At 38.2% G+C, this 27439-nt stretch overlaps 2 protein-coding genes across 2 annotated transcripts; both read right to left on the bottom strand.

The window, feature by feature from the left end:
* Positions 1-735: 735 nt before the first annotated feature.
* On the bottom strand, positions 736-13896 carry LOC103706220 (transcription factor TGA2.3-like). Its single transcript, XM_008790265.4, has 11 exons — positions 13326-13896; positions 11404-11507; positions 10868-10941; positions 10565-10762; positions 5839-5913; positions 5689-5748; positions 4166-4243; positions 3990-4041; positions 3100-3371; positions 1405-1653; positions 736-1277 (listed from the first exon to the last, which is right to left on the bottom strand). The coding sequence occupies exons 1-11, from the start codon at positions 13421-13423 to the stop codon at positions 1131-1133; spliced, it is 1407 nt and encodes a 468-aa protein (XP_008788487.2). The 5' UTR covers positions 13424-13896; the 3' UTR covers positions 736-1130.
* A 6362-nt stretch (positions 13897-20258) lies between these two features.
* Positions 20259-24591, bottom strand: LOC103706309 (calcium-dependent protein kinase 2-like). Its single transcript, XM_008790371.3, has 8 exons — positions 23943-24591; positions 22408-22551; positions 22159-22311; positions 21623-21738; positions 21276-21443; positions 21003-21130; positions 20741-20840; positions 20259-20535 (listed from the first exon to the last, which is right to left on the bottom strand). The coding sequence occupies exons 1-8, from the start codon at positions 24586-24588 to the stop codon at positions 20443-20445; spliced, it is 1548 nt and encodes a 515-aa protein (XP_008788593.1). The 5' UTR covers positions 24589-24591; the 3' UTR covers positions 20259-20442.
* Between the last annotated feature and the right edge of the window lie 2848 nt (positions 24592-27439).

Genomic DNA, 27439 nt, shown 5'->3' on the forward strand with positions numbered 1-27439 from the left:
CCATAAAATATGAGAAAATTATCTTCATTTGATTTGATTGGTTATGTAAATCATTTATCTTAAAAAATAATTATAAAATATAAATTTTATCATATTCAGTTGATGAAAAAATTATTTTGAAAAGTAGTATCTGAAAATTACTTAAGACATAATCTTACATAGAAAATTTTGCCAAATTACCCACAATATTATAAAATAAATAATTCAAATAATGATTTTTTTATTCAGTTCACGTATTGCTAAAAGGTAGAGGAGAATATTTCCACCAAGCAATGACAATTTCAAATTAAGTCCATTTGGTAATATAGCATAGCATTACCTTTCCACCTCTCTCTGTACCATTTATCTTATTACCATCTCTCTTAGTATCATTTATCTTACCATCTCTGGTCCTCTTTTAGTACCAAATATGATAAGGTAATATGAGATTTATTTTTACCATACCAAATTAACCCAGACCAATGAACCCTCAGAAGTTTTCTCACAATAAAATATGAATCCATTCACAGCCCTAACGTACGCTAAAATGGCTCCCAAATCCCATCATCTGCTTGGCCCATGAGGCTTAGGTTGTTAAAGGTTGGCCCTTGCTATTACCTAGGTTCGCCCATTATTGCTAGTTGTGACCTCAGTGTGTACCACTTTTGAGCAGCAACGGTTCTTAAATCCCTGCACAAGGAAAAACATGCACTTTAACTGGGTGGTAAGTGCGGGAACAATTCGATAGAGTTGCCAAAAAGCCAATATAGAGAGGTCCATTCTGCTTCCACGAGTTTTTCTCTGATACAGCAGGTAACACCAATTTTATTGACAGGTTAGATCAGGCTGAGTCAATTTTGCAAGCGAATACACCCTTCACGTCTCTGCACAATCCATAAATGTATACATCTCTGCAACACCAAAGCACCTAAATTAATTATCGTATAATAAACATTCACATGTGTTTCCTACATGAGGAGATGGTACAGCAGGGCTCCGCAGGTCAAATATAAATTGACGATCCAGAGGCACCACAGGATTGGTCCTCAAGAGATCTCCGTAACGAGCTCATTCGCCTGAGAGACTGAACATATATTCCAGGCTTGATGATCCATGAACTGCACAAATGATCAGCTGAATCAGTTTAGCCCTCACTCTCTTGGCCGAGCAAGCCAAAGAGAGCTTAACGCACGGAGCCGTGAGAAGTAGTCATGTATGGCAAGGAGTGCACGGGCCGACTGGCGTGTTGTTAATATGCGAAGCATTTGTTGCAGGGTCTGTTGACGCAAATTATCGGCCTGGAAGATGGATAAAGAAGAGGTTAGATTTAAAAAATAATAATAATTTCCTCAAATTCCATCAGCAACGTACTGAAGACCATTCCTCGTTCATATAAAACAAGAGCTAAGCTTGGGGAAAAACTACCTGGTGGAGGAAATTTTCAAGAGTGCCAAGCTTTCCCATGGCCATTGCCATCTGACCCATATAGTTTGCGACATTACCAGATGATCCTGTGGGCCCCAGCGATCCAGAAGCCAGAGTTTCTGCCAAGGATTGCTGCAGTGCTTCCATGCCCTGTGACAGTGCATCCTCGGCCTGCTGGGAGGACTGTTGTAGGTTACATATCCCCACCAACTGCTGCTCTGTAAGAGGCTCCAGTTGACTTGCAAGTAGCTAGAATGTTGCAGTGAAGTTAACACACAAATTAACCATAAGAAAAAAATAGAAAAGCAAACCAGGACTTACATGCCATGGACAAGGCTGACTACAAAACCGCTTAACAAAGAATTTAGAATAATTAGACCAAAGAAAAAAAATCAAACTAGTTCAATGATCTAGGGAAGAAATCTTGATGCTAGAATCATTCTAATATTTGAAGATCATAAAGACATATCACAAAGTTTGCTAATTTTTTCCTACAAATTGGGGCGTCCTACGGTATAAAAGACACATGATGGGCAACAGTTGAATGAAATAGGCTTCAAGAAACTACCAGGAAGTGAAGGAGTCAGAAAATTAATGCAAGAATCTCCGATAATCTGTTGAGGCTATAAAATTTAACTCATGGTTTTGTAGGTAACTAAAACTTTGCCACATCAAGCTGTTTTGGAAAGGCATACATCCTGTGAACTAAATATCAAAGAAGATATCAGTCATTTCTGTATAACAGAGATTGTGTATTCAGAGAAAAGAGAGAGGATGGGGGGTACTCTTGAGACTAATGTGCAAAAATCGAATTTTATTCATGGAAAACTCAAAGCTACATATCTCTAATTTTTTGCACTTCCCAATTCCACCACCCTCCCAATCTCCCACTCCCAAGCCCTTCCCCTCCCACCTTTGGTGGATCTGTGAAAGCATGTACTTATTCCCACATCGCTTATGTGCTAGAGAGATCTGGTACTTGTACAGGGCCAAGAAATCCAAATAATAACTTCTCACTAGTCTTTTTTTTGGATGACGTGGTAGGTCATGGGTCATTACAAATGGTATCAGAGTTGATCCATCCCATGGCCCAATTTAACTAGGTGACACTACAATTAAAGCCTTTTAGACTAACCATAGGTCAATCATAGTGTTTGTGATTAAATTTGATAGGGTTTGGACCTTAGCCTGCTAAGAATGCTATGGCGTAACTAGCAAAGTACTGATCTCACCCTCGAACACCATGCTTCCTTGGCTCCATAAAGCTTGCTACAAGCTGCCTTATTGGTCGAATGCATCCCTCGCCTCTCTTCAGCCTCCCCCTACACCTCCATCGCCTCACCCTCTCCTGCAACACCTTATATAGCAAGATCCCCACCTAGGTGGCAGATTCTACTGGAGGGAGTGCATTATAGTGAAAACTTGAGAAAAGGTGGACAACAAATATAGGAACCACAGAATTTTGCATGAATTAAATGGTGAACCTCCAAATAATTTTTACAACAGGAACTGAGCTATCCTCCATCTGCACACAACTTCTCATTTTTAGGCACTCACATCGATGTTTATTCTCTAGTTTTCTCCTTTTCTATGATTCTATGATCAGCCTATGACAAGAATTAACAGGCCCTTAAATCGATGGTATTTTTTACAGAATTACCAATTAATGAGCATGCAGAATGAGAAGATTTGCACCTTGAGAAGTTCAGATGACCGGAAACCCCCAAGCCACAGAAAACACCTTTCAGCAGGCGTCTTCCACATCCCTGATAACATGTGAAAAACATCTGCTTTGGCTGCCACACTTTTGAGCCTAAAAATTTCATCATAATGTGCCATGATGCTATCAACAATAGCACGGAGGTCATTGTCACTTGCATGTGAGTTCACTGCAGCCCTCAGCTCATTGATCTGTCGATGTTGTTCTTCCAGCCATCGTGCATATTCCATGTCAAATGCCAAAGCCCCTGTAAGTTGAATAACATAAAATTTTTCTCTGACACTGATAAAAGAGGCAAGCATTTGGATGAATCCAAAAATCACAAATGTACTCATTGTTTAGCACATATGGTTACCTAGAATTTTAAAGAAATTTTAGTTGCTTTATTTTGGGAAATACAGTTACATATACCTGAGCAATCCCCAAATTAAAGGGAAAAAAGAATCTGAAACCCTCCCAATTACAATAACAAATCCTGCCTTGCTAATGTACTGAAGTTCCAATGTCTTCATGAACAAATACAATTATACAATTTAGGAATTCTCATTAAGAAACTTTATGAATGAAGTTCATTATAAAAATTAGTCCATTGCAACATAGTGAGCAAAATAGCTTAACAGGTTCGTCTGCAGGTGCCTATTCTAAAGCTATTGTTCTGTAATAATCCAATGTAAATCTTCTAATGAGAATATCAAGTAAGCATTCATCTATTATTTGGATTGATGATTCATAAGAATTTGCTGGAGCATCATGCATCCATGGCATTTCTTTAAATGTAAAATGCTCATCTGAGTACTCTAGCACAGCTTTTTGAATATAGCTCCTTAAAAGAAATTAAATCACAGGGTAGATGCTCTCAGAATACCATTTCCACCCATTGAATGGGTCTGATCTCCTGAGCCTGAAATGAAGATGCCCTGAAAACAAAAAAAGGGGTCCACATCATGAGAAACAACCAATATATTTTCTGAATGTAATCTGCTGAATAAAAAGTGTCGTAGAAATAGAGAAGGGATAGCGAGATTAGCATTATGATCATACCTGTTGGCGCGCTCGCTGAAGCTCCTGCTCAAGTTGTGTAAGCTTTAACCTGCTACTCTCTAGTTGTTGCACATATGCCTAGCAGAAGAAATAGCAGTATTAATACAATACTGCAATATCTAAGAAGAAAATATATAGATCCAATTACAAAAGTAAGGTGAAAGATGTGACTGTAAATTGCTCTTCCAACAGTAAAAGTAAAACATCTAGAATCCTAGAGAACAATTATGGGAGAAAGTAAAAAAGAAAAGCCTTGCAGGCCCACATCATTATGAGGAGTCCAACAATAACTGCATGTTTTTCTTTTTACCCCTTCTTCCCTTGCCCTTTCCCAGCATGCCCTTTACCCCCCCCCCCCCCCCCCCCAACCCAAACCTTTTCTTTCTTAAAAAGTACTTGTGAATATATAAGGAAATGCAAATAGATTAGCCATTGAAACTGGAACTACCAATTTCAAGATCAAGGATAGAATTTCGCCCATGGGCCTCTACAATTCGAGAATAGAATGACTTGTTAAGTGGACCATATTTTGAACACCAGGATCAAACTAAAATTCACAAATTGTTCACTTGTTAAGCTTGAGGAACTTCGAAAAGGACTCACCTAAGGGCGAGAGGGTTAATGATAACAAAAGCAACTTCAGTTGTAAAGCTGTGAAAAAGACAATACAACTGTAGTTCTCAGAGAAAGAAAGAGATCTAATCTACATTTTCGGAAATATATGCCAAGTTATCATTTTTTCTTGGAATACTAGATCTTGTTTTCATAGAGCATATTATCCATATTTAGACGACATGGCAGAATTCCACCAAAAATTATTGTTCAACATGATGACACTTTTAGCACCTTTTAAAGATGATGACACTTTTAGTACCTTTTACAGATGATGACATTTTAGTACCTTTTACAGATGACACTTTTAGCACATTTCAAAGACAATTTCTCATATGATCAATTTGCAAATAGAGAGCTTTACCAAGAGGCAATTAGAGCAACGAGAAGCTATCTAACATAGAGGGGGAAAACTCTTACTGTCTTACAGTGCCGGTTCCATCAGTTGACCATAGATTACTATGGTTCAATTAAGTAATAGAGGTGAAAGGAGACATCTGAGCAAACATGGCACAAGCATAACTTTAGATGACAGTTTAAGTCAGCCTATTGTTCTGACCATTCCAAAAATGTGCATTATGCAAGGGCAGGACAACTACAAAAGTCAGCGTGATGTTAGTTTTCCAGATTTGGTTGAAGTTTTATATTGCTTTTTTTCCTACACAAGCACGGTCAAAATTAAAAACGGAGTGCTAATAAACGAACCAAAAGCGTCACTAGAAAGGTTGGGATGATGATGTACTTTGCAAAGACCATAGTGTTGGCTGATATGATACCCAAGGACAAACACCTTCTATTATGAAAACTGAGCATTCTTTTTTGGCAAGGAAATTGAGCATTTGATATGATGCATTGTTCCAATGCAACATGAAAACAATTAAGGCACAAGAGAAGAAATAAAAATGAATTACCTTTTTCCTTAATCGGCTTTTTCTAGCAGCTTCACGATTTTGAGCCAGCCGACGAAGTGTCTGGAGGATAAAAAATACATAATATTCGGATTTAATACATAATAAGACAAATATCACTGTATCTATAAGAAATTATAGCCACTCCACTACCTTCTGGTCCAGTTTATCCTTTGATCTGTCACTAGAGTCAGAAGCCGCAGCAAGAGCAGCTTGTCCTTTTTCAAGCTGAAAAATAGAGAAAATTCATGCAAGCAATCAATAAACTCCTCCAGGATGCCGCATCCTAGTTTAAACTAACTACCGCAGAATGACTACATGAAAAGTAACAAATCTCCAACTAAATGAAACTAAAATTTCAACATTAAAAGGAATAAAGAAAACACATGCAAATTACTAACTATCAGCTGTCTTGCTTATCTTGAATAAAACTATCATTCACTAAGCAGAAAAAGAAATTATCCTAAAAAAGGAGCAAGAATTCTAGAGAAACAAACGAATTAAAAGTACAAGAGGCCTACAAAAACCATATGAAGAGCAAACAAAGCAGTCTATATTTTAGCCAAAGAAAAAGTTCAAACAAAAATAGTTTGTCAAAAAAGAAGTTGTATGACCTTATGAAACAAGAGTATACCCAAAGAACAGACATCCCGATAAAGAAACCACACGAGACAACAGTTGTATGGCCTCAGATGGAAAGCACAGAATATCTCACATTAGGGAAGAACAAGTGACAGTCTCGAGCCAATGTACCAATAAACATTGGCACAAAAGAAGCAACCCAACAGAGAGCAACTGATGATAGAAAATTGAGAATAAGCATAACAATATTGCAACGGATCAGGTGTAAACCATCTTAATCAGCCCTAACTTATCTGAGCCGTAATAGTAGCACTGCATCCCAATTTACCTTGCACCTGTCTAGTCGAATGTAATTCACCTTATGTTATAATGATGATCTACCAATTCAGGAACTGTGAAAGACACCCTCAGAATGTCCAAAGAAAGGGTGTAAACCTGGTTTTGGGTGTCATACAAGGAGGTTGGAATCCTGATTCTGGGTTAAAATGTCAAAATTTGCCCCAGTAGTTTACAAATAACTGGGCTTTACAGCCATTTTGGGTACCTTTTGGAGGCACACAGTATTTTCCATTCTAAATATTCTTTACAGAAAACATCATATTAGTTGTTGTATTACAAAACATGTCATGCTACACTTCAAGTGAAAACCTTCTCGACCAAGGTTCTAACATAGCATGCTTTTACATGCAAATAACAGGGCATTAAATTTCAAATGTAATATATAAGCCCAAATCCTCTTTAATTTAATACTGCACCTTCCCAAAAGACACATTTAAAAATACCATATACTATAAATGGTGGTGACAAGGTAAGTTATCATTTAGAGACACTAAAGAAAGTATATAATACTACATGCACACACAAGAGAAGGAGCCAAAAAAAAACAGGGGGCTGATGGTCCTTTCCTTATTTCTCATGCTTTGTCCCTTTTTCCTTTTTGTTTTGGGAAGAGGGCGATAGGGGTTGACTTCCAAAAGTTCAGTTAAGCTTGTCATTTACTTTTCATAGCCACCACAACTCCCAACAAGGTCAAAACAATACCATACATGATATTTCTCCAGAAGAAACAATCAAATCTATCACATAGGCTGGCAAACCATGACTATAGGATGAAAGCAAATAAGCTAAGTCATGCATATGAAACACCAAAAAGTCATAAAAAGATTATCTTCAAACATCTCTAACCATGTTTGAACAGAAGGTTATGGATTTACAGTGAGTAAGCTCCCCAAAGATAATACTCAGTGATTTTCTTTCAAAACAATGGCAGAGACCACCACACATTTAAATAGAGAGGAAATGAGTATATGAGAGAGAGAGAGAGAGGAACTGAAAAAAGAGCAAGGAAGAGATAAAGAAGCGGGGGGAAAAAAGCAAGCAAGCCCAAACAGCCCCAATATCAAAGCCCAATGACAAGGACACCCAACCCACATGATGTACACAAAATGAAGCCACCTCCAACTCAAAGCATCCCGCCCAACTTGAAAGTGGGCTACACAACTCAGGTAGCTTCTCCCTCTCAAAAAAACTCAGGTAGCTTCTCATCAACATCAAGGCCTAGCCCTGGCCAGACACACCAGATCAAGGATTCAATATGTGTCACAACTATATCAATGGGTGCAGATGGTATAGATCTTCCTTTGCACACTAATTATTAATCCAGTTCCATCCACTGTTCACAAGGACAGTTGGCCTGAGTGCACTCAAATCCCTCCTATCTCCTTTATGGACTCACTTATGTTTACTCCCACAACAGCCCACTACCTGTGCCATCTTCTGCTAGCCGATCAATTGTTATCACCAATCCCTTAAGTAGAAAAACTTCATTCAAATTTCAAATTCACCATAACTAACTCCTCCCACCTACGCCCACTTATCCAAACAAGACCCTCTCCACATGCCATCTGTCATCGCCTAGATCTCCCTTCACACCCCGGTGTTCCCACCCCAACTACTTTTCACTTTAGAACAAGAGTAACCATCAAAGAAGAAATTTTTGCTTGCTTAGCTCTCCTCCATAAGCCTTGCCAACACCAAGACACCACTCTTCATTGGCGTTAGAATCCCTGCTAACTATCATTTGATCTTTCTCTCTTACCATCCTGCAATGCCTTCCCAGTAACCAACAGCCATGTCAAATCTACTTCCCCCAAGTGAACAAACCACGACATTGCAGACCCCTTAATGGATCATGATGATTGTCCAACCTCCGGCAACCTATACCCACCTAATCTTGGATAGTAATCCCTTCACTCTTTGAGCATCTAAACCATATATTGCTTCCTCCTTCCCCTTGTCAGAGATTTTTAGAACAGCCCCGAGGTTCTCGCCACCCTCCACCACCATTTTTCCACCAGGGCATAGGATGGCGAGTTGATCGTGTCCGCCCCAACAAACCAACAAAATCAGCAAACCTTCTACCAGCGACCCCATCTCCAACCTCCAAGTCAGGCTTAGTGTCATGTGATTATGCCATGATGAGTGTAGCAACCAGAAGAGGAAAACCTTTGCCCCGTGTTCATAGGCCTCTCCACCATACGTCTCAATTTTGGCCGCCATCTGGACTTCCTTGATCCCAGGCACGCTAGGGCAAGGTACATCAACCTCCTTGTCATTACACATCCATGCCACATGATCCTACCACAGTCAACCCGCTACCTCCAGATGACCACCTTCTAATCCAACTTCATCACTACCTCTCACAAGCACCCTTGATGGTATAGTGACCCCTCTTTCCGAACATGGGAACAAGACCCTCTTTGCTGCCAACATGCAAGGATACCAAAAAGGTCCACCGCAAGAAAAAGGGGAGAGTGAGGGAGAGAGAGGAAGGAATAGGGAGAAGGGAATAAAGGGAGAAGGGAAGAGGGTTCCCCGGTTGTGCATGCCCAAAGAGCCCGACTAGAAAATACATAGTATCTCTCTAGAAAAGGCTAGAGAGAGACTCCAAACCAATTCCCTTATCATTCATAGTGATTGGATCCTCCTTTTTTTTGGTTGACTTGGAAGATTATAATAGGTTTCATGTTGAAGAGTTATTGAGACAGTTCCCACACAAAGAAACCTTTGGCAACCACCACATCAAAAATTACCTTTAATTACCATGCTTCAACCGACTTTGGATGCATCTTTAAAAAGCATGTAAAGCGTCCAAACAAGACTGCAGGATAAAAAGAGACCCCATAAATGAGCCCATGAGGCAAAAGCACTCACTAAATTCCTTTTTAGAAAGGTTCCAAAACAAACTCTGTAACTTCCCATTTCTCTAAATATATGGATGAATCTTATTGCTATCTGGGAACCTAAATAAGTGTAATTTTACTCTCATCAGTGATTAATTTTCCATTAATTCTAAAGTTCAGAGTTTTATCAACAAAATTCAATGTCTACAAGTCAGCACCAAAAGCAAGAGTGGACCATCATGTATGCAATTCTGTCATGCTAACAAACTAAAATTTTAGTCCATAAAGGTTTAATAGAAACAGTAGCAGCACTAAAAAAAACCCAAAAAATAATTAATGCTTAAAGTAGTAGGTATAAATAGAAAGATCTTTAAAAAAAATACAGACTCATATATAAGTTAGGAGTTATAATGCAATTGTGCAACGTCATGCTAGTATAAAAAATATGGCAATATGAATGATCATAGTATACTAAGAAAATGCAACACAGTTTCCATATCAGAATAATTGATCAAATGCAACTAATTACCTATCAGAGGTTAAAATGCTATTCCACAGACTCCCTAAGAGCATATGAGGAAAGGTTTAAAAAGATCAAGGTGAGGGGGAAAGAAAAAAGGATAAGCAAAAGAAAGCTAGCCATTGAGCAACCACAAGCACCTTTTGAACTAAATAATGCAAAAGACAGACATGCTACACATGTGGGGAAGGTGTCATCGAGACTACAAAGAGGATCATGCCTCGTATTGTTGTATATATGCTGCATTAATATTTTTTATGAGCAATACTTAATCATCCTTGTTAGAAAGCACATTCTGGCTAAAGAGTAAACACTTGCTTCTAATGAGTTCCTTCAATAAGCATTCTAGCACGCCAAAGGGGATCAGTATTGGGGTGTAATTATTAGTTCAATTAACTGAATGCAACAAAATTTTAATACCAGAGCAATTGATCAAATAATCAGATGAATATTGTGGTAGCTGATCCAAAAACTTAAGCTGCAGCAAAACAAAAAGATGAACAAAGTACATAACATTGTATAACCATCCAAAAAAATGGAGAAAGAGCTCAACTGTCAAAGAACACTAACAGATGGTGATAGAATGCAATATTACCCTCTGATTCTTGTCATCAGTATCCACATCCGTTGACGTGTCAGTCTTAGGACTAGCATCTGCCATTGTAGATTCTCCCCAGTTCTCAACGTGACCACTGGATGATGACACCAGATTAGGCTGCTGCCCCTTTTGTTGTGGAACTGCAAGGGACCCTATTCTAGCAGCCGCTGGAGTAATATCAGTAGAAGCAAGAGGCTGTTATTGCATAAAAGATCAATCAGCATACTACATTGAGAGAAACCAGCAGGTGCATCACTAAAATGCAGCAATATTAATCATGAAGAATACACCTACTTGTACCTTACTAAAAGCACCAAATTGAAGAGGATCAGAAGGAACAGATTGGCCACTTGATTTTGGGTTAAATAAAGGATCTGCATAAAAAAGCAGATAAATAAACTACATATAAGTTCAATTAGCTTCAATAATGTGCAGAAAATTGGATAGTGGCAGTTGATATTGACTTTAATACAGGACTGCCTCCCTCTTTTGTAGTTACTGAATTAATTAAGAGGCAAGCAAAGTTCTTCTAACAATTAAATGGGATTTCCTTGAACTAAAAAATGACTTAGTAAGATCGCATTTTGGATATATAACAACCAGAAGACACCGAAAAGTTGTGCTACATTTGAAGCTGAAATATGCAGAGATAATAGGCCTAGCTGAAAATATATAAATGGCCCATAAATATAATGAATATTTTAATAAACCAGCAGATTGCAGTTGGATATTGCTGTAGCATAACAAGGTCAGCACAAGAATAAGATACGAACTGTTAAATGGAAAATATTACTTTTCATTGTCATGGTATCAAAAAAAAAGTAATAATCTCATACTTCTGCTTAGATCAACCGCATCCTCTATGCGAAAGCCGATAGACCGCTCAATTGCTGCAAGGCCAGAAACTCGAGAAGGGTGCATGTTGTTTCCGTCTGTCTCACTAAGAAAGGCAACCAGAAGAACAACAAACAAGACAGAATCATCAGTTAAACAGAACCAGGTAATGAAAAATACAATACATCAAGATTACCATCAAGTAGAAGATCTTAACCTAATAAAAGATCTAGCCAACAAACCTAATCCTAGAAACAGACCTCTCTTCTGTAAATTCTTCTTCAACAAGACTACTCAAATTACCTTATTATATATATTTGTGCAAGGAAAGGAACTTAATCCTAGAAAGACGCTTTAGTCTCCTGCAGTATGTTATCTGGCATTACCATTAGAATCAGATTTCACAGTGAACAATCTTAAGTGAAATGCCCAAAGGGGCACCGAACTTAAGGCAATAGGTGGGGACTTTTTTCAAACGAAAAAACAAGGATCAGGTATTATTGATTATTAGATATGTTCACGATACCTTTCCACCTTAACAAATAGAAGACAAATAAGGCAAACAATAGCATCCAAAATTACCTTTACAACCAACATGCTTTCTGCAATTTTTAGTCTCTATTACAATCTCCAGAAGGATTACATAAATCCACTGCTTTTTTATATGGTGAAAGGACAAAATTCTCCATTATTGGTAAGTTTCTTACCATTTAAAACCATTAGCTACCAATAAAAACTTATTGGAAGCCATTCAACTGAGTCCTCTTCTCTCCCATGCACCTCAAAATAACTTTGGATGTTTTTTTTTTCTTGTTTTCAGCCTTGATGACTAAGTATGAAGGTCCCTATTATACTATATTAAGTGTCGGATTATATTATTAAATCTATATTTCCTGCTTGTAATGTTTGTTACTATGATTCTCTTTCACTTCCCATTTGCTCATCGAATATTTTGAGCCTTGTGGCATCAAACCCTCATTCTTTCGGTCCACTTCCCTAAGGAATTTTAGAAGATCTTCAATTGTATCAGATCATCAGGAGTTAAATAAATGAATACTGCAATTGTTTCTTCTCTTCCTCTTACCACAAGCATGTGCACACACATATGCATATGTATATGTATATATGTATATGCACGCACACATATGTCAAATTTTCCATTCACGACCATATCAAACATAATTAAAGTGCTATCCTTTTATAGCCATTTTTCTCATATTCTAAAATTCTGAGTAAACTAACACACAAATCTCATAGACTGTATTTTGTTGTACACCAATGACTACTATTGTATTTTAAAATTCTCATAGTTTGACGTATGCAAAATATATAAGTTTTACAGGATTTCACCTTATTTTCCAGATTCAACATAACAGGCAAATAGAACGTGCTTTGTTACGACAATAGCAATACTAAGACTAAGTAAAACATTGAGCTGAAACAATATATTGTTTTTATATCAAAAAAACAAAGGCACATGCACAATATGTCAGATTTTCTAACAAAAGCATTTTTTCTGAAATTGTTTGAATACTAAAATACCACCTGCACCAGACCGAAGCATTCCAACAGTAACCTCTCTAAATCAAATATTCTCAAACACAGTCAAACAATCCTAACACTGTCGCTGGTTATTTTAGCTTCATCATTTAACTGATTTCATCAAGGAATATCAAAAAGCTTCCTCTTCCTATTCTTCAAATAAAACGAGAAACAAAGTACAGGAATTCCCTAGTTGTCACATGGTACCCTACTATTAGAACTGAAGCAATTCAACTTTTTTTCTGCAGAAATATCAGCAAAATCACTATTATAAAGCAAGAGTCCCAGAACAGAACAACATGAAGGATAATAACAACTGAAATAATAAGCAGAGAACAAACGACCAAGCAGCTAAAGAGCTCGAGCAAGTCAATTCACTTACATCTGATGAGCCCCAGGCAGCGATGAAACGAAGCTCGGCATCCCGCCCGCTGCCTCCTTAACATCTTCCACACCAGCCCCACCTATTCTACTCCCCATCCACCACCATCATCCTCTCACCTCCACCACCACGCACAAATAGACTGACAACGCCTCAAAACCACTAAAATCCAAACCCAGATCCCAAACCAACCACACAAAAACCCAAAACAGAACCTGAATCTAATCCAATCCAATCCGACCTAAAATTTTTCTACAACGAACAACGAACCCAAGCACTCAACCACCCAAACCCCCAACCAACTCTTCGATCCTTACGGTCCAAGCAAAACCCTAACAACCCCACCCGAGAACACAGCCGGAGGAGAATCAAGAGTAAAGAAGACCTCGGAGCCCTGAACTCGGCGCTGATCGATCCCCAGAAAACCCAACTAGGCCCCTATAAAACCCCCCCCTGGAAGCTCGCTCTCTCGGCGCTCCGATCGATCGGCGAGACAGCGGACGTCGATGGGTTCCGGACACCGCCAGCCACGCTCCACTCCCACGCCCTCCCCCTCTTTGACTCCTCTCTCTCTCCCTTCCTTCCTCCCTCCCTCTCTCGGATAAAATTTTTTCTATTTTTTATTCTGGGGGAAAATTTTTCAACTCCCCACCAGCCTCAATAAAAAAATTGGGAATAATATTTTAACCTGGGGTTGTGGGTGACGTCCAAACCACACCAAATTTCCAGGACGTCGTTTTCCCCCCTCCTGATATTTTTTTTTTAAAAAAAAAATTTCCCCCTATTTTCTGTAATCATTTTTAATCAATTTATTGAGATTTATTATTTTTATTTTTTATTTATTCTTTGCTGTAGACTGTTGCGTTTCGGATGGCGCTGTCAGAGACCGCCTGAGAGACTGAGCGGATTCGACGGAGGAGAGAGAAATAAAGCGCGCGGAGTGAAAAGAGAGTCTTTTTCATTTGCCACCGGCTCGTGCGATAATTACAGTTCCGCCACTAAGTTGGCCCAGCCATCGCAGTTCTCCTGCGTTCCGGTCAGATGTGGATTAAAGCGGACCGATTGGATCTTTTAACGAGATGCGGACCGTTGGAAGTGGAATGCTGACCGTGAACGATGCATGATTGGTGTGGGCCCGGGCTTGTATGAGGTGTTGTGCCTGGATCGTGGGGTCCATGATTGATGGAAGATGGGTAAATGGACGGTTGGGATGGATGGGATTAGAAATCTGCCATGGGAGCAGGCAGAGAGGTCGTTTTCGTTGGGGGGCCGGCCATTTGCTTTTTTTTTTTTTTTTTGGTATCCGGTTGAATTGGTGCATTATTTTGACCCCGGAAGAGTCATGCAGCAGCTCAGAGCAATCTTTGTGCCCGCTTTAGAACATATGGGCTGCTAAGGAGGGTTTGAAAATGGTGTCTAATTGGATGCCTGAGCATGCTATTGGTGTGAGAAAAATGTAAGTGTTCAAAGAAGTGCAGGAGAGTAGGTGAATACAGATGCTGACTAGGTGGTCTCCTACGCGGCGCATCATTCTGAAAAGTTCTTTTGAGTGAACCGGGCAGATGTTCCTTACTCGCTTAATCAGTTTTTTTTTTCTGACTTTATTGATCGCACTCATATATGTACGGTGTGAGAAACCGGTGTTAAAAAAAAAAAAAAAAAATCATACCTTCATACGATAACTTCCATTGATAAGTTGGGTTTATAAACCATAGTCTAAACTCTGCATGCTCTATAAAATATACCACCTTGGTTAATGCAAGCAAATGAAGCTCGAGTTCAACTCTCATGCTGCTATATATGCAAGTATGGAACTCAACTACGTGGTCATGGAGAGGGCAGGAAATGCACAAAGTAGACTATAATGGACGTGATAGATGACTACAAAGAATGAAAGTACGTGTTGATATATATAGGACTCAATAAATAAGAAGGTATGGTTCTCATTCAATGGTAGTATTATGCGAAAGTTGTTAAAATGAAGTTGCACTGGTCAGTATCTAACAAGTACTAGGCCCAAGAAAGAAAAGTTAGCAGGGATCGGTCAGTTATATCACAGTGGAGAGCAGGCAATCATATGCACACTAGCATGGAGAGGGAGTAGTGGTGGACCTTCCATTGTCGAGTTGCTATAGTTATTATAAGACTGACATTTACGTACCGAGTCCGACCGCTCTTGAACATGGGGTGGTCAATGGAAGCGACGAACGAAGTTTGGAGCTTCAAGACCCTTTTTATATATATAGAATCTCTCCGGTGTCCGCAGTGAAGAGATAAGTATTGGATTAGTTTTAGTTGTTATAACAAAGCAAAACTTTATAAGACCTGGTCTTTGTTGCCACATTAATCGATTGTCTATATTAAGCTCTCGCTTTTGATGTTACGATGAAACTCAATGATTTAAAGATGAAGCTCAAGAAATAATTATTAATTTGTATTTCTTTTTTTTACCTTATCCACTTACTTTTTTTAGTCTATTCTCTTTTTCTTGTCTTCTTTGGCAGTTTCCATATATTTATATTTTAAAAAATAGATGGAAAATCGTTTTTAGCCATTGAAGAGATGAAGATAGCCGTTGGAAGTGATTATGGTTGTTCTGGTTTTGCAGAAAAACTAGTCATTATTATTGTCAAGCACAAGACGGATATATAACATACTTGTAAAGAAATAAAATAATTTGTAACCGTCATGGTTATTATTTGCATCCCTTCTCACAATCAATATTGGAAATGCTAAATCAAGAGGGGTACAATAGTGAAGAGCCACATCAGCTGAAGGAGACCTTTTAAATCATTCTAAAAGAGCTTCAATCTTAAAACAGTCTTATATTGGCTTGTTGTCCGACATAGATTGCTTGGATATTACAAAAAGGTTCATGACTTAAAATGTATATATAAGAAAAAAGCCAACATTTTACTTGCTTTTTTTTTTTTTTTTTAAGGTACATTGAAGCCTCACATACAATGGATATGGGTACAGCCCACAAAGTCAAAAAGAAGGAAAAAACAGATAGGAGATGGAACCAAGACGTAATTATCCCAAATAAAATCTTCAAAGTGATGAGTTGTAAAGGATGCCACCCAGTCCGCCACACTATTTGTCTCTATGAAGACATGAGTAGCCCGATGGAAGGTGCACTTTTCTAAAAGATTGCGGATGTTGTGTATCAGCCGCATCCCATCAGCAGCACAACCATGCTTTTTGAAAAAAAATAGATAATTTATATTAAAGTTTAGCAAACGACTTTGAAAACATCACCGAGGTGGTAGCACGGTGGGAACAGGGCTTTGATTTTACCGGAGTGGCCCAGGTTCGAAACGCGCGGATGTTGATTATGACGTACTCACATGGAGATAGGGCTGCCATGTTGGTGGGACTCTGCTATGGGTGGGGAGGATATGAGTAAAAAATATTCTGCCCGCATGGAACACTCTCCGGCGGGGAGAGGGCCCAGTGGGGGTTGCTACGCGGGCACCCTCTTCCTTTTGCCTAAGAAAAAAAAAACTTTGAAAATTTGTACAATTTTTAATGATTATTTAATGTAAAATTCTAGAGTCAGCATTTTATAAATAATTTAATTAACCATTAAAATTTGTGTCACTTCTATCGTACAATTATTTAGCATGATAGTTTTTTACCTGCCAGTATGGATGGGATCGAGTACAATGATTAAACAGATTTCTCATTAAAGATAAATAAATTTACAAACAAAAAACTAGCTACAATTTTGTGCTAAAAAATTGTTAGCTGTATCCTAAAATCCATCTCTCTCTCCATCCGCTCCACCTCTCACCCTATGGAAAAAAAAAGAAGACAAATTTGCATTTATCTCCTTGGAGATGATTCCAACCATGTCATTTTTTGCAATAGCAAACTAGTAGATAGTAATTCTTACTGTGTTTTCATGGGAATATTGGATCAAGTGGAGCTGTAACTAACGAACTTTACCTACCCAATATCGATCAGATCCAATGTACATTATTCACTTCATTGTTTCCATTGGCAACTTACTTTACACGCACTCAAAAAATAGACTTTAAAACTGTACTTCTCCACTGCGCCGAGGCTTGTCCAAGATGCCAGCCCGTTCTCCGTGGCTGATTCCGTAATTTTAATAAAAGTGCGGGGCCCAAAGTTAAGACGTAGCAGCAGAGCGTGCCCGTGGCACGTGCAGAGGATCCTCGTCTTTATCAGGCGTTCACACCTGCGGTTGTCCCCATTTTTCTCTTTTCGTCCGCCTCTCCAAAATAGAAAAATTATTTTTCCATTGTAGATTAATATTTTAAAATTTAAAATTATTATTTAATCCGGGTTTGGTAACTCTATGACTGGCTTTTTTATCTGAGCCGCCTGCAAGGAAGATTACGGGAGATAACCAAGAAATCATTAATTAATCGATAATTAGTGATAAAATAGGGAAAAAGACGATTATGCCCTTGGTCTCCTGAAGTCAACCCAGAAGGGGGCAATCTTAAATAAAATATTGCGATTGTGTCCCGTGAACCGGAGTTGGCCCGACCGGCGCCCGAACCGGAACCGGTTCAGGTCTTGACCTTTTGCCTTATTGGGTTGCTGCCGCAGGGCAGGGAGTTGTAGATTGTAGACTTGTAGTTGATCATCTTGCCATTAAACTTCATTTATTATTATTGCTATTCTTATCATTAGTGGTATTATTTGGTGGATGGGCTTTACAGTTTTTATTTGTTTATATTAGAGTTCTTGTTATTTTCTTAGTGAAGAGAATTTTTTATTATTATTTCTTGATGAATGTAAAGAGGAAAATCTTAACGTTATCATTAAGATGAGAGTCTGGATTCTGGTGTTTTTTTTTAATGGAGCTTTTCATGTTCAAACAAAGTTGGTATGGCAAAAAAAGTGTTAGCCGTGGATTTTTTTGTAAAATTGCTTAGAATTTTCAGGCAATAAATACTAGTCTGGATGAGATTTTTTTTTCCACTACTTCTTTTTACAAGCATCAATATTTTCTGTTCTAATTATCAGACACTTGGTTTGTAACCATTTAGCTCCTTTTTTTCGTATATGTTCATCTCCTTCCTTAACAATATAACTCATCTCTATCCTTCATCTCTATTGTAAATATGATTAATCTTCCATAAAAGTTAGGTAGCTCCTTTTTCCCTTCTTTTATATTAAAAAAAAAAATTTAAGATGAGAGTGAAAAAAGATAGCTGTACATTAATCATGTTATCAAAGTATTTATTTATTTTCCCTCCCCATGATAGTGATGGATTTATTTTTCTAATTACTGTTGAAGTGAGGACAGGATGGAGAGAGAGACAAAGTAAAGGTAAGAGCTTCAGAAACCATTCAAGATTTGATTGGCTGATTTTTGTTTAACAGGTTAAAAATATGGAAGTTAGGGTCTGATGCTTCTTAGATATTCAATTAGGAGAAAGAGTATTGAACTTTTCTTCTTCTTCTTCATATTGGAACTCATGTAATAATATTTATTTTTAGTTATCGTTTTTGACTTTATTTCGGAGTTTGATTTTTTTTTGGAAATAAAAGTATAAAAAGTACAAAGCAATTAATGCCATATCAATTTTAAAATTATTTTTCGAATCTATAAAATTATTTGAGCCCGCAGGATGTAGCCCATGAGGGTATAAATAAGTTCTGAAACCATGGATGGGTTGAGCCGAACCGGATCCGAACCGAACTCAAATTGGGTTAGGTTTGGGCTATACATGGATTCACCTCGATCCGAATGACCCGTTGGGTCAAAAATTATAGCGCTAGACCCGACCCAACCTGACCCAATTTTCTATTGAGGTGAGTCTGGGTTCAAAATTAGGACCGAAATAAAAAACCAGGTTAGGTTGGATCACTTATGTCCCGACTTGACCCATTTGCACCTCTAATGCTAGGTCTATATTTATAAATACAACCAGCAAGTCTTTTTCTTCTTCCTATAGAATTTGGGCCGGCTCATTCCAAAGCTATTTTTGGATACTTATGAATATAGTCTTAGCCCAGCCTGTAATCTTATGATCTTACTGGTTATATTGGCTCAATCCACAAATTCAATAAGATTTTCAGTCTAATCATCCAAACATATGTTTATTTTTTTATTATTTTCCAACTTATATTTTTAAAAAGTGGTGTTTACAATCACAGCTGCATTTTCTGATTTAAATGATGAGAAAGATGCAGAAAGTCCCTCCTACCACAAAATTGATAAGATATCGGAACAAGGGATAGTAGAAGACGAAGGCATGTTGGTGAGTTTGTTGTTAGTAGCATAATGAAGTTAATGTTTCGAGCCTAATGATTAAACAATTACACTTGTAAAGGCTTCCTACCACTATCAGAGAAACGCCGAGGTTAACAAACTCAAAAGTGAATTGGCTGAAGATGAAGTAGGTCCATTGGTGCAGAATTCTTCCTCTTAACCTTTAACTTGGTAGTGCTAAAAGAAGCACATACTCTCATAGGATCCAGGATGGATGTGTTTAGGGACCTCTCCTTTGCAACAAATGTCAGGCTTTATAGGACCAGGATATAAGCCCAATCTCTTGCTATCTATGTCCATCTGCTACAATCCCACACCCTTCCATGATGTCCCTAACCTTATGGCTGCATAGGTGTTGAAATCATCAAACTATATCTGGACAATTAACCCTGAATTGAAGTTTCTTTCAGAACTCTTATGTGCTATTATGGCCCTTGTATCCACATTGCTATCCTGAAATCCATATTCCAATTTAGTAGTATCTATCCTTGAGAGTCCTGGCTGTTCATACGCCCATTTATTAATGACAAAGGGATATCAGCTGAGTGTTTTCTTTTGCTCACCAGATATTGTCAACTAGAAAGAGTACTTGCCTAGTTCATTGCTGAGAAAAGTTTAAAACGAACCAACCTTCCCCCCCCCCTCCCCCACCAAGAAGAGGTTGCTGATTACAGTCCCAGTTTATGTCCATCCCACCAACAAAATAGTATTACATAAATTCATGAACATGTTTCATGAGCAGCAAGAATGAGCTCCTTGAAATTAATTTTATGAATAGTTGCTTCGCCTTCGAATGCACCCCCTGTGATCATCATGTCAATACACCATGTTAGCCGATGTTCCACTTCCTCTCCTCATGCCCCATTACATGAACACATCGCGCCGCTTCTTTGGGTTTGGATCTGGAATCCCTTTCTTCATCATTGCGACAAACTCGGTGTAATTGATCCTCCCATCCTGCAAGAAGAACATAGATGAGAACAAAAAGAGCATCAGCATAGCTGCACGTTTTGTTGATGCAGAAGGTTCATTGATACAAGTGAAGGCTAATTAGGTTTGTCCACAGGCCTTGCAGTGGTAAGCTAAAATTCTGCAATTAATTCATTCAATCTGTGCAGAGAAAGATCAAGTTTTTCTTTAGTGATCTATTTTTTATCCTTACATTGTCAGAGTCAGCTTCAGCAATGATGTCCTTGATTTCCTGACCATCATAAAACCCCTTCTCCTTGAGGGCTTGCTCGAGCTCTTCTTTGGTAATGAATCTGGAGTTAAAATATAGAAGAAGATTAGCCATTGCCTATCCAATCTGGTACACTAGTTTCATTGGTTTAATTTGCAAGAGGACTCATGGTCTAAATTTTGGAACTTTTTTTTTTTTGCGGAAAGTAATTCTCGTAAACTTATCCTAGCTTGGTTGCACATACCCGCTGCCATCCTTGTCGAAGTACTGGAATGCTGTATAGAGAAGCTCTTCTCTATCCATTCTGTTCATGTGCACTGTCGCTGTGATGAACTCTTCATAGTCTATTGTTCCATTGCCATCTGCATCAGCCTGTATCAAAAAGTGTTGGAAAAGAATTAAGAAAAGAGGAATCTAAGTACAAGCTGATGCTGATTTGGATTATTTTAAGTGAAAAAGTGTTGCTTTGTATTTGGTAACGGTTCTTAAAATTGTGGTGGGTTTCTGAAGAACTTACAGCTTCCATTAGCTGTTTAAGTTCGAACTCAGAGAGCTTCGTTCCTTGTTTGCAGAGTCCTTGTTTCAGTTCTTCTAGTGTTATAGTCCCACTATTATCAGTATCCATGTTCTTGAACATCTGCTTCAGCCCTTGAATCTCTTCTTCTGATAGACAGCCCGCTATGACCTGCACAATTTGGAAGTAAGAACATGAACTTAAGTACAAGCCACAAGGGGCCTATTTTTGCTACTAAATTAGCAACTAATTTGCTAAAGTTTGTACTATATATCGCGCAAATGATCGGGCTTTTAATTATTGGCCGCTTAATAGCCTCAGAGATTAGAGAAAGAGAAGCAAAAGTTTACCCTCAGTGCCGCTTTCTTAAATAGGTTCATTGCTCTGAACTGTTTCAGCCTATTGAGAACAGCATTATCGAGGGGCGTATCAGGTGCTTCTCCATCTTCTTTGATCCATGGGTGATCTGCCATAGCAAACAGATTCCATTAATTTATTTCATATCAGGATAAGATAAATCATACCCCTATGAGAAGACTGGCTCATTTGATGAAATTGGGGCTTCCTTCATAATGATGCAAAAATAATAAGTTTCATGGCTCCTACTTCCTAACTGACCTGCTACTCTTGGTGATAAAAATTAATGATCCAAACAATCTTTTAGTTTTTTTGCTTCTATCTTGTTTCACTTAAAATTTGATGTTATTAGGCCAGTGGTACATCAGTTGACTGGTTGGCACCTCCCTCCTTAGTGCTTGCACTGCGGAGTGCTCGAGTTTAAACTTGGAAGGTTTGCACTGTTCTTCTCGAACAGTTCAATGGCATTATTAGCAATGTTTGTTTTGTACCCCCCGCCCCAAGAAAAGGGAAAAATGTGTCTTCTTACTGAGGACTTGGAATGCTGTAAGCCTCTGCTTGGGGTCTGAATTGAGCATCTTTCTGACAAGATCCTTAGCACCAGATGAAATGTTTGGCCAAGGATCACATGTAAAATCAATGTGGCCTCGCAGGATGGCATTAAATATTCCATGCTCGGACTCTGTCGGATAAATTCAACAATCGTAATTAGTCCTCCATCTAAAGCAGTATGAGATCTTCAAGCAGCATGAATGAAGTAGAGAAGATAGCAGCCTACCAGCCCAAAAAGGTGGAACTCCACACAGGAAAATATAGAGCATAACCCCAATGCTCCATATATCTGCTTCTGGCCCATACTTTCGCTTTAGGACTTCAGGTGCAATGTAGTATGCACTTCCAACTATGTCTGTGAACACCTCTCCTGCTTAGGATTAGTAGTCCTGCTGTTAGCTTGGATGCAAGTAACAGGGCATTTAGAAAATAACACCGAAGTGAAATGTTAAAGAAATGCATGTGAATTAGAAGAAAACAAGTACGATATCAATCTTATATAGATTTAGAAACAGAATAAGACCCTTGTTTCAGAAACAGCATCATACTTTTTTCCCCTAGTATAATACTACTGTTAAGTAACATATGGATTGGTAACTAGTAAAAGCAAACTCCATATTCAGGTACATGGATGCAATGCACCAGAAGCCTGATACCAAAAAGAAACCAATGACATAAAACTAGCATTATATTGTCAACACATATTACAATTTGTTGGAGGATTTTTTTAATTGAAAATAGTTTTTCAGTATTTAATCCTTGGCCTTTTGGACTCTTGATCATTTCTGGTAAAAAGTTCATATGCTTTTAAATGTTGGAACCAGGCATTGATTCCAACGGGTGTCTTGGCTCTTTCAACAGCTATTAAATCTTGACTTTGATGATTCTTGGCTAAATAATTGCTTTCTTTATTCAGTGACAGCTGGGCAATGAATACTCGCTCGTTAACAACTCTTTATTATATATATATAGAGTTGTATTGTGAGAGAGTAGATCATGCAGGTTACTCTCCTCCTTTCTCTTGTATTTGACTAATTCTCTTTCAACTCTCCTACTCTTTTTTCATTTTTTTCATTTTTTGCATATTATCGGGTTGGGGATGCATATTCTATAAACCAATTGGATGGTGCAGAACCCAACTAGGCTTATTGGTATTTTGGGCATTGTACCCAGGGATAGCATATCCTACATTTATTGTATGAAAGTTACCGTTAAGACAGCGCTTTCATTGGCAAGCCTTTCCTCTCCAGATTCCTTCCCTTCTTCCATTTAATGCCTTCGTTCCTCTTCTACGTTCTTACTATTTCTTCCACCATTTCAAACACAATTTGCCAACAGTCATCTTCCTTGGGTAATGAGTGCACTAGAAATAACAGGTGTCTATTTCTATATATAGTATTTAAAGAAAAAAAAACGAAATATTTGGTGGTTATATATTAAAAAAAGTAGATCTAATGATTCTATAATGTGCAAAAGATGGATAATATTCAATAGGTATTGATATAATTATAGATATTTTCCTAATAATATATGTGTATATATATAGAGAGAGAGAGAGGGGTCAAACCAGCTAATATGGAAATTCGGGCTGATTCCTATTTAGAAGATTATAGGGTTTTTAAGGTTAAATTAGCTGGCCAAGATTTTGTGAAAATGCTGTGACATTCATGAAGATGATAACGGCGAGAAAGATGATAAGATCAGAAGAATTAAAAGAAACAAGGAAGAAATCATTCAATTTAATGGAAGAAGAGTTAAGACCTTCCTTGAAGAAGACGGAGAGGCCGAAATCCGTAGCCTTGAGGGGCGCATTCTCGTTCTTGCTCGACAGGAGGAAATTCTCGGGCTTGAGGTCCCGATGAATGACGCCCATGGAATGGCAGGTGTGAACGATCTGCACGATGGTCCTGAGGAGGGAAGCGGCCGCCCTCTCCGTGTAATGCCCCCTGGCGATAATCCTATCGAAGAGCTCCCCGCCGGCGCAGAGCTCCATGACGAGATGGACGGAGTGCTTGTCCTCGAAGGCGCCCTTGAGCTCGACGATGTTGGGCTGGCCGGAGAGATGGTACATGATCTGGACCTCCCGCCGGACGTCCTCGATGTCCTCCTTGCTGACGAGCTTCCTCTTGGCGATGGTCTTGCAGGCGAATTGCTCGCCGGTGAGCCTGTGGGTGCAGAGGTGGGTGACGCCGAACTGGCCCCGGCCGAGCTCCTTCCCCATGGTGTAGGTGGCCTTGACGTCCTCCATGGGGCGGCCGAGCACGGGGCCGACGGGGACCGGCTTGGAGGGGGGCGGGGAGGGCTTCGGCGGGGGGGGATTGCGGGCGGGGGGGTTCGGGGGGTCGGCCGCGGGGGCGCTGCCGGCGGCGGGCTGCGGGGATTTGTCGTTGGAGAAGCAGTTGCCCATGGCCGGATGGGGGGAGGGGGTGGAAGGGAAAGAAGGGTGGAGGCATGTGTTAAAAGAAGGGAAGGAAAAAAGGAAGGAAAGAAGAGGGCGGGGAGGAGTACAGGTAGGATGGGGGAAGGGAGGGGTTGATTTGGATGGTGAGAGAGATTTCAGGAGGGAAACTCTGAGCTGTAGTTTCGGTGAAGGGTCGGGAGAGATTGGCGGGAGCCAACGGTTTTTTATCTGTCACGCACCAGGTAGGTATTTTGCTGGCGCCAAAACAAAACAAAACAAAACATATCGACTCGCTCGCTGCCAGCCTTCAGGAATTTGGTGACTTGCTACCAGCCAGCAAGGCAGTGCCTTGATAGGATGGTCTGCTTCAAGTTGTTTAGCTCATCAGAGTATAAATAAATAAAATTTTTTTACTTATTTTATTATTCTAATATTTTTTTATTTTTTATTTTTGCATATGTACCCACATCATCTAATATCATTAAAAAAATTAACGATTTTAAATTAAAATTACTGAAATATTTTTAATGGGTAGATGTACAAAAAGAAACATTTATAAGATAATCGCGATGAGCGACAAAAAAAAAAGTAATTTCAAAATTTTATTTTATTTTTAATTAAAATAAATATGGTTTTTATTAACGATGCTAGAATAACCATTATGCTAAGGGTATTTGTGCAAAAATAGTGTTTTATGATGGTGTATAAATAAATATAAATTTTAAGAGAGTATTTATGCAAATTTGAATTTTTTAGAAGAATATTCATGTAAAAAATAAAATCTAAATAAATATACAGAATAATTAGTAGATGGATGGAAACAACCTATCTATGATATCCAAGTCCTAATTTGGTTCACGATGTTAAATAAATTTAAATCTCACATACCTTCTGACTAAGAAAAGGATCCAGGAGAACTTCAAGTTTTGGACTTATCGAAACAATCTATTTTAAAGAAAAAGACTTAGCATGGTTATTTTCAAGTAGCATAAAAGTTTATCATATATCTCTTTAGTTTCAAACATCCTCAATCTACTCCCAAGATTATCGGCAATATAAAAGCTTGACAAGGTCACCATACATTGAAGTTAGTAGATAGGCACCACAGCCTATGAAGGTTACGACTTTGGAATCAATTTAGAATTAATTACTCAAGAAGGAAGTAGCGAGGCTCTCATAAGGTGAATAGCCTATGAGCAGAATTTTCATTGGAAGGGTGGAAAAAAGTGACTAGGGACTTCTCTTATTGTATATCATCATAGCATTGCTCATCGTAGTGGGATAGAATATTTTTGCACAAGTAATTCCTCATAATTTTCTAAATTTGTTTGTTAGGCACTATATAGTTGTAGATATTCATAATGCATTAGTCATTGAAATTTGAGATTCTTGTCTCTCGTAATCTTAAACTATGACCATCCCTTGGATTGATGGGAAAAGGAAGATGAAATGAAAACCTTGAGTTAGCCTAAGTTAAAATCAAGAAGCCTAGATGAGTTTATTTATATCTAGATTTAAAAGCTTAGGATAGAGTGGACTGGGTCCAATCAAAGCTTGATTAGGCTTATAATGTGGCCTAGAGTTTGGTTAGGTGTGAGCCGAATGCATCGACTTGAATTTTAGGCTTAGATATCTATAGTACAAATCCAAAAGGAGAGTGAAAGAGAGAAAAGAAAATTAGATAAATTAAAGATTCTATAAATTAGGATTTCTCTATAGAGAGAAAGTGGGTTTAATAACTCCCTCTCCCTTTATTTTAATTTTTCCCCTCACTAATTTTATTGTTTTACTCAAGTGATCGGTAATTGTTCTCTTTCTTATCTAAATTTATCTCCATCCAAGATATGCCCCATAATTCCCATGATAAGCTACAAGAACATCTATGAAAAACAACTTCTGAAAAGATTGTAAGTCCTGATGACACATGGGAATGTAGCTCACATGATAGGGCATTTGAAGTCAAATTTCAAAGCATCAAAATGAATTAAATGCAAGCTTGATCTTGCAGACTTGGCTAACTAGCTTTAGACCTAAACTAACCCATCCAAATTCTTTAAAATAAATTTTGCATATTTACATTTTAAAATGGGGAAGCAAATAAAAAAAACATGGATATTCTTTTGAAAATAAATTTTTTAGGCAGATCATTACCATTCCTCTTTGATACTTTGATTGCCACGATTTTGCTATCTTGTACCTGCATATAGGTTGTACTTACTCTTAGTTAATTAATGATTTGTATTGTGTTGCAAGTGAGTCAATTGCTAGATCTTAGCTGAGTTGCCACCTTTTGGAATAAAGATTTATGGAGCAGGTTTTTAGTGCATAGTTTGTTATATTTTTTGAGAACTTAATATATGCTAATTATCTGCTTTTGAAACAATAATTTGAAGATTTTGACATTTAATCCCTATTTTCAAGTCTAAAATCAAAATAATTCATTTATTCATTCAATTTTATAATTACATTTTTTAGGTAATTCATTATTTGTCACGCCTCTGACCTGAGATTGCGAGTCGAGGGTCACGGCAACTGCCACACAGTCATAAGAAGCTCTTCCTATGAGCATGCAAGGCATCTCAACATGATATATGCAACGGAACAATTTAAACTAATAATATGCAATCTTTATTTCATTAACTAACTTAACTTACAATGTCTCACAATTCTAACATTAGTCTAAGGTAATACATCAATTCAAATAAACTCTAATATAAGACAATTTGTACCATAGTCTTTCTAGTCGCTCTCCATATTGAAAAACTCCATGTCGAGCTAATTCTTTAGATTTATAAAAATAGTAAGAAATCATATAATGAACTAGACAGACCAATAAGTAATGAATACCTTAACTAGA

The sequence above is a fragment of the Phoenix dactylifera genome, chromosome 3 (assembly GCF_009389715.1).
Source record: "Phoenix dactylifera cultivar Barhee BC4 chromosome 3, palm_55x_up_171113_PBpolish2nd_filt_p, whole genome shotgun sequence".
In the NCBI taxonomy this organism is placed as follows: domain Eukaryota; kingdom Viridiplantae; phylum Streptophyta; class Magnoliopsida; order Arecales; family Arecaceae; genus Phoenix; species Phoenix dactylifera.

Bases quoted from the DNA above. Each gene is read 5' to 3' on its own strand.
- LOC103706220 (XM_008790265.4), bottom strand. From the start codon at position 13,423: ATGGGGAGTAGAATAGGTGGGGCTGGTGTGGAAGATGTTAAGGAGGCA. The intron at 5,914-10,564 runs GTAATATTGCAT...TCTATTTTTCAG, and splicing joins CTGATGACAAGAATCAGAGG to CTTGAAAAAGGACAAGCTGC. The intron at 3,372-3,989 runs GTATTCTGAGAG...TTCAACTTACAG, and splicing joins CCATTCAATGGGTGGAAATG to GGGCTTTGGCATTTGACATG.
- LOC103706309 (XM_008790371.3), bottom strand. From the start codon at position 24,588: ATGGGCAACTGCTTCTCCAACGACAAATCCCCGCAGCCCGCCGCCGGC. The intron at 22,312-22,407 runs GTAGGCTGCTAT...TTTATCCGACAG, and splicing joins AGTTCCACCTTTTTGGGCTG to AGTCCGAGCATGGAATATTT. The intron at 20,841-21,002 runs GTATGTGCAACC...TTTTAACTCCAG, and splicing joins TTCGACAAGGATGGCAGCGG to ATTCATTACCAAAGAAGAGC.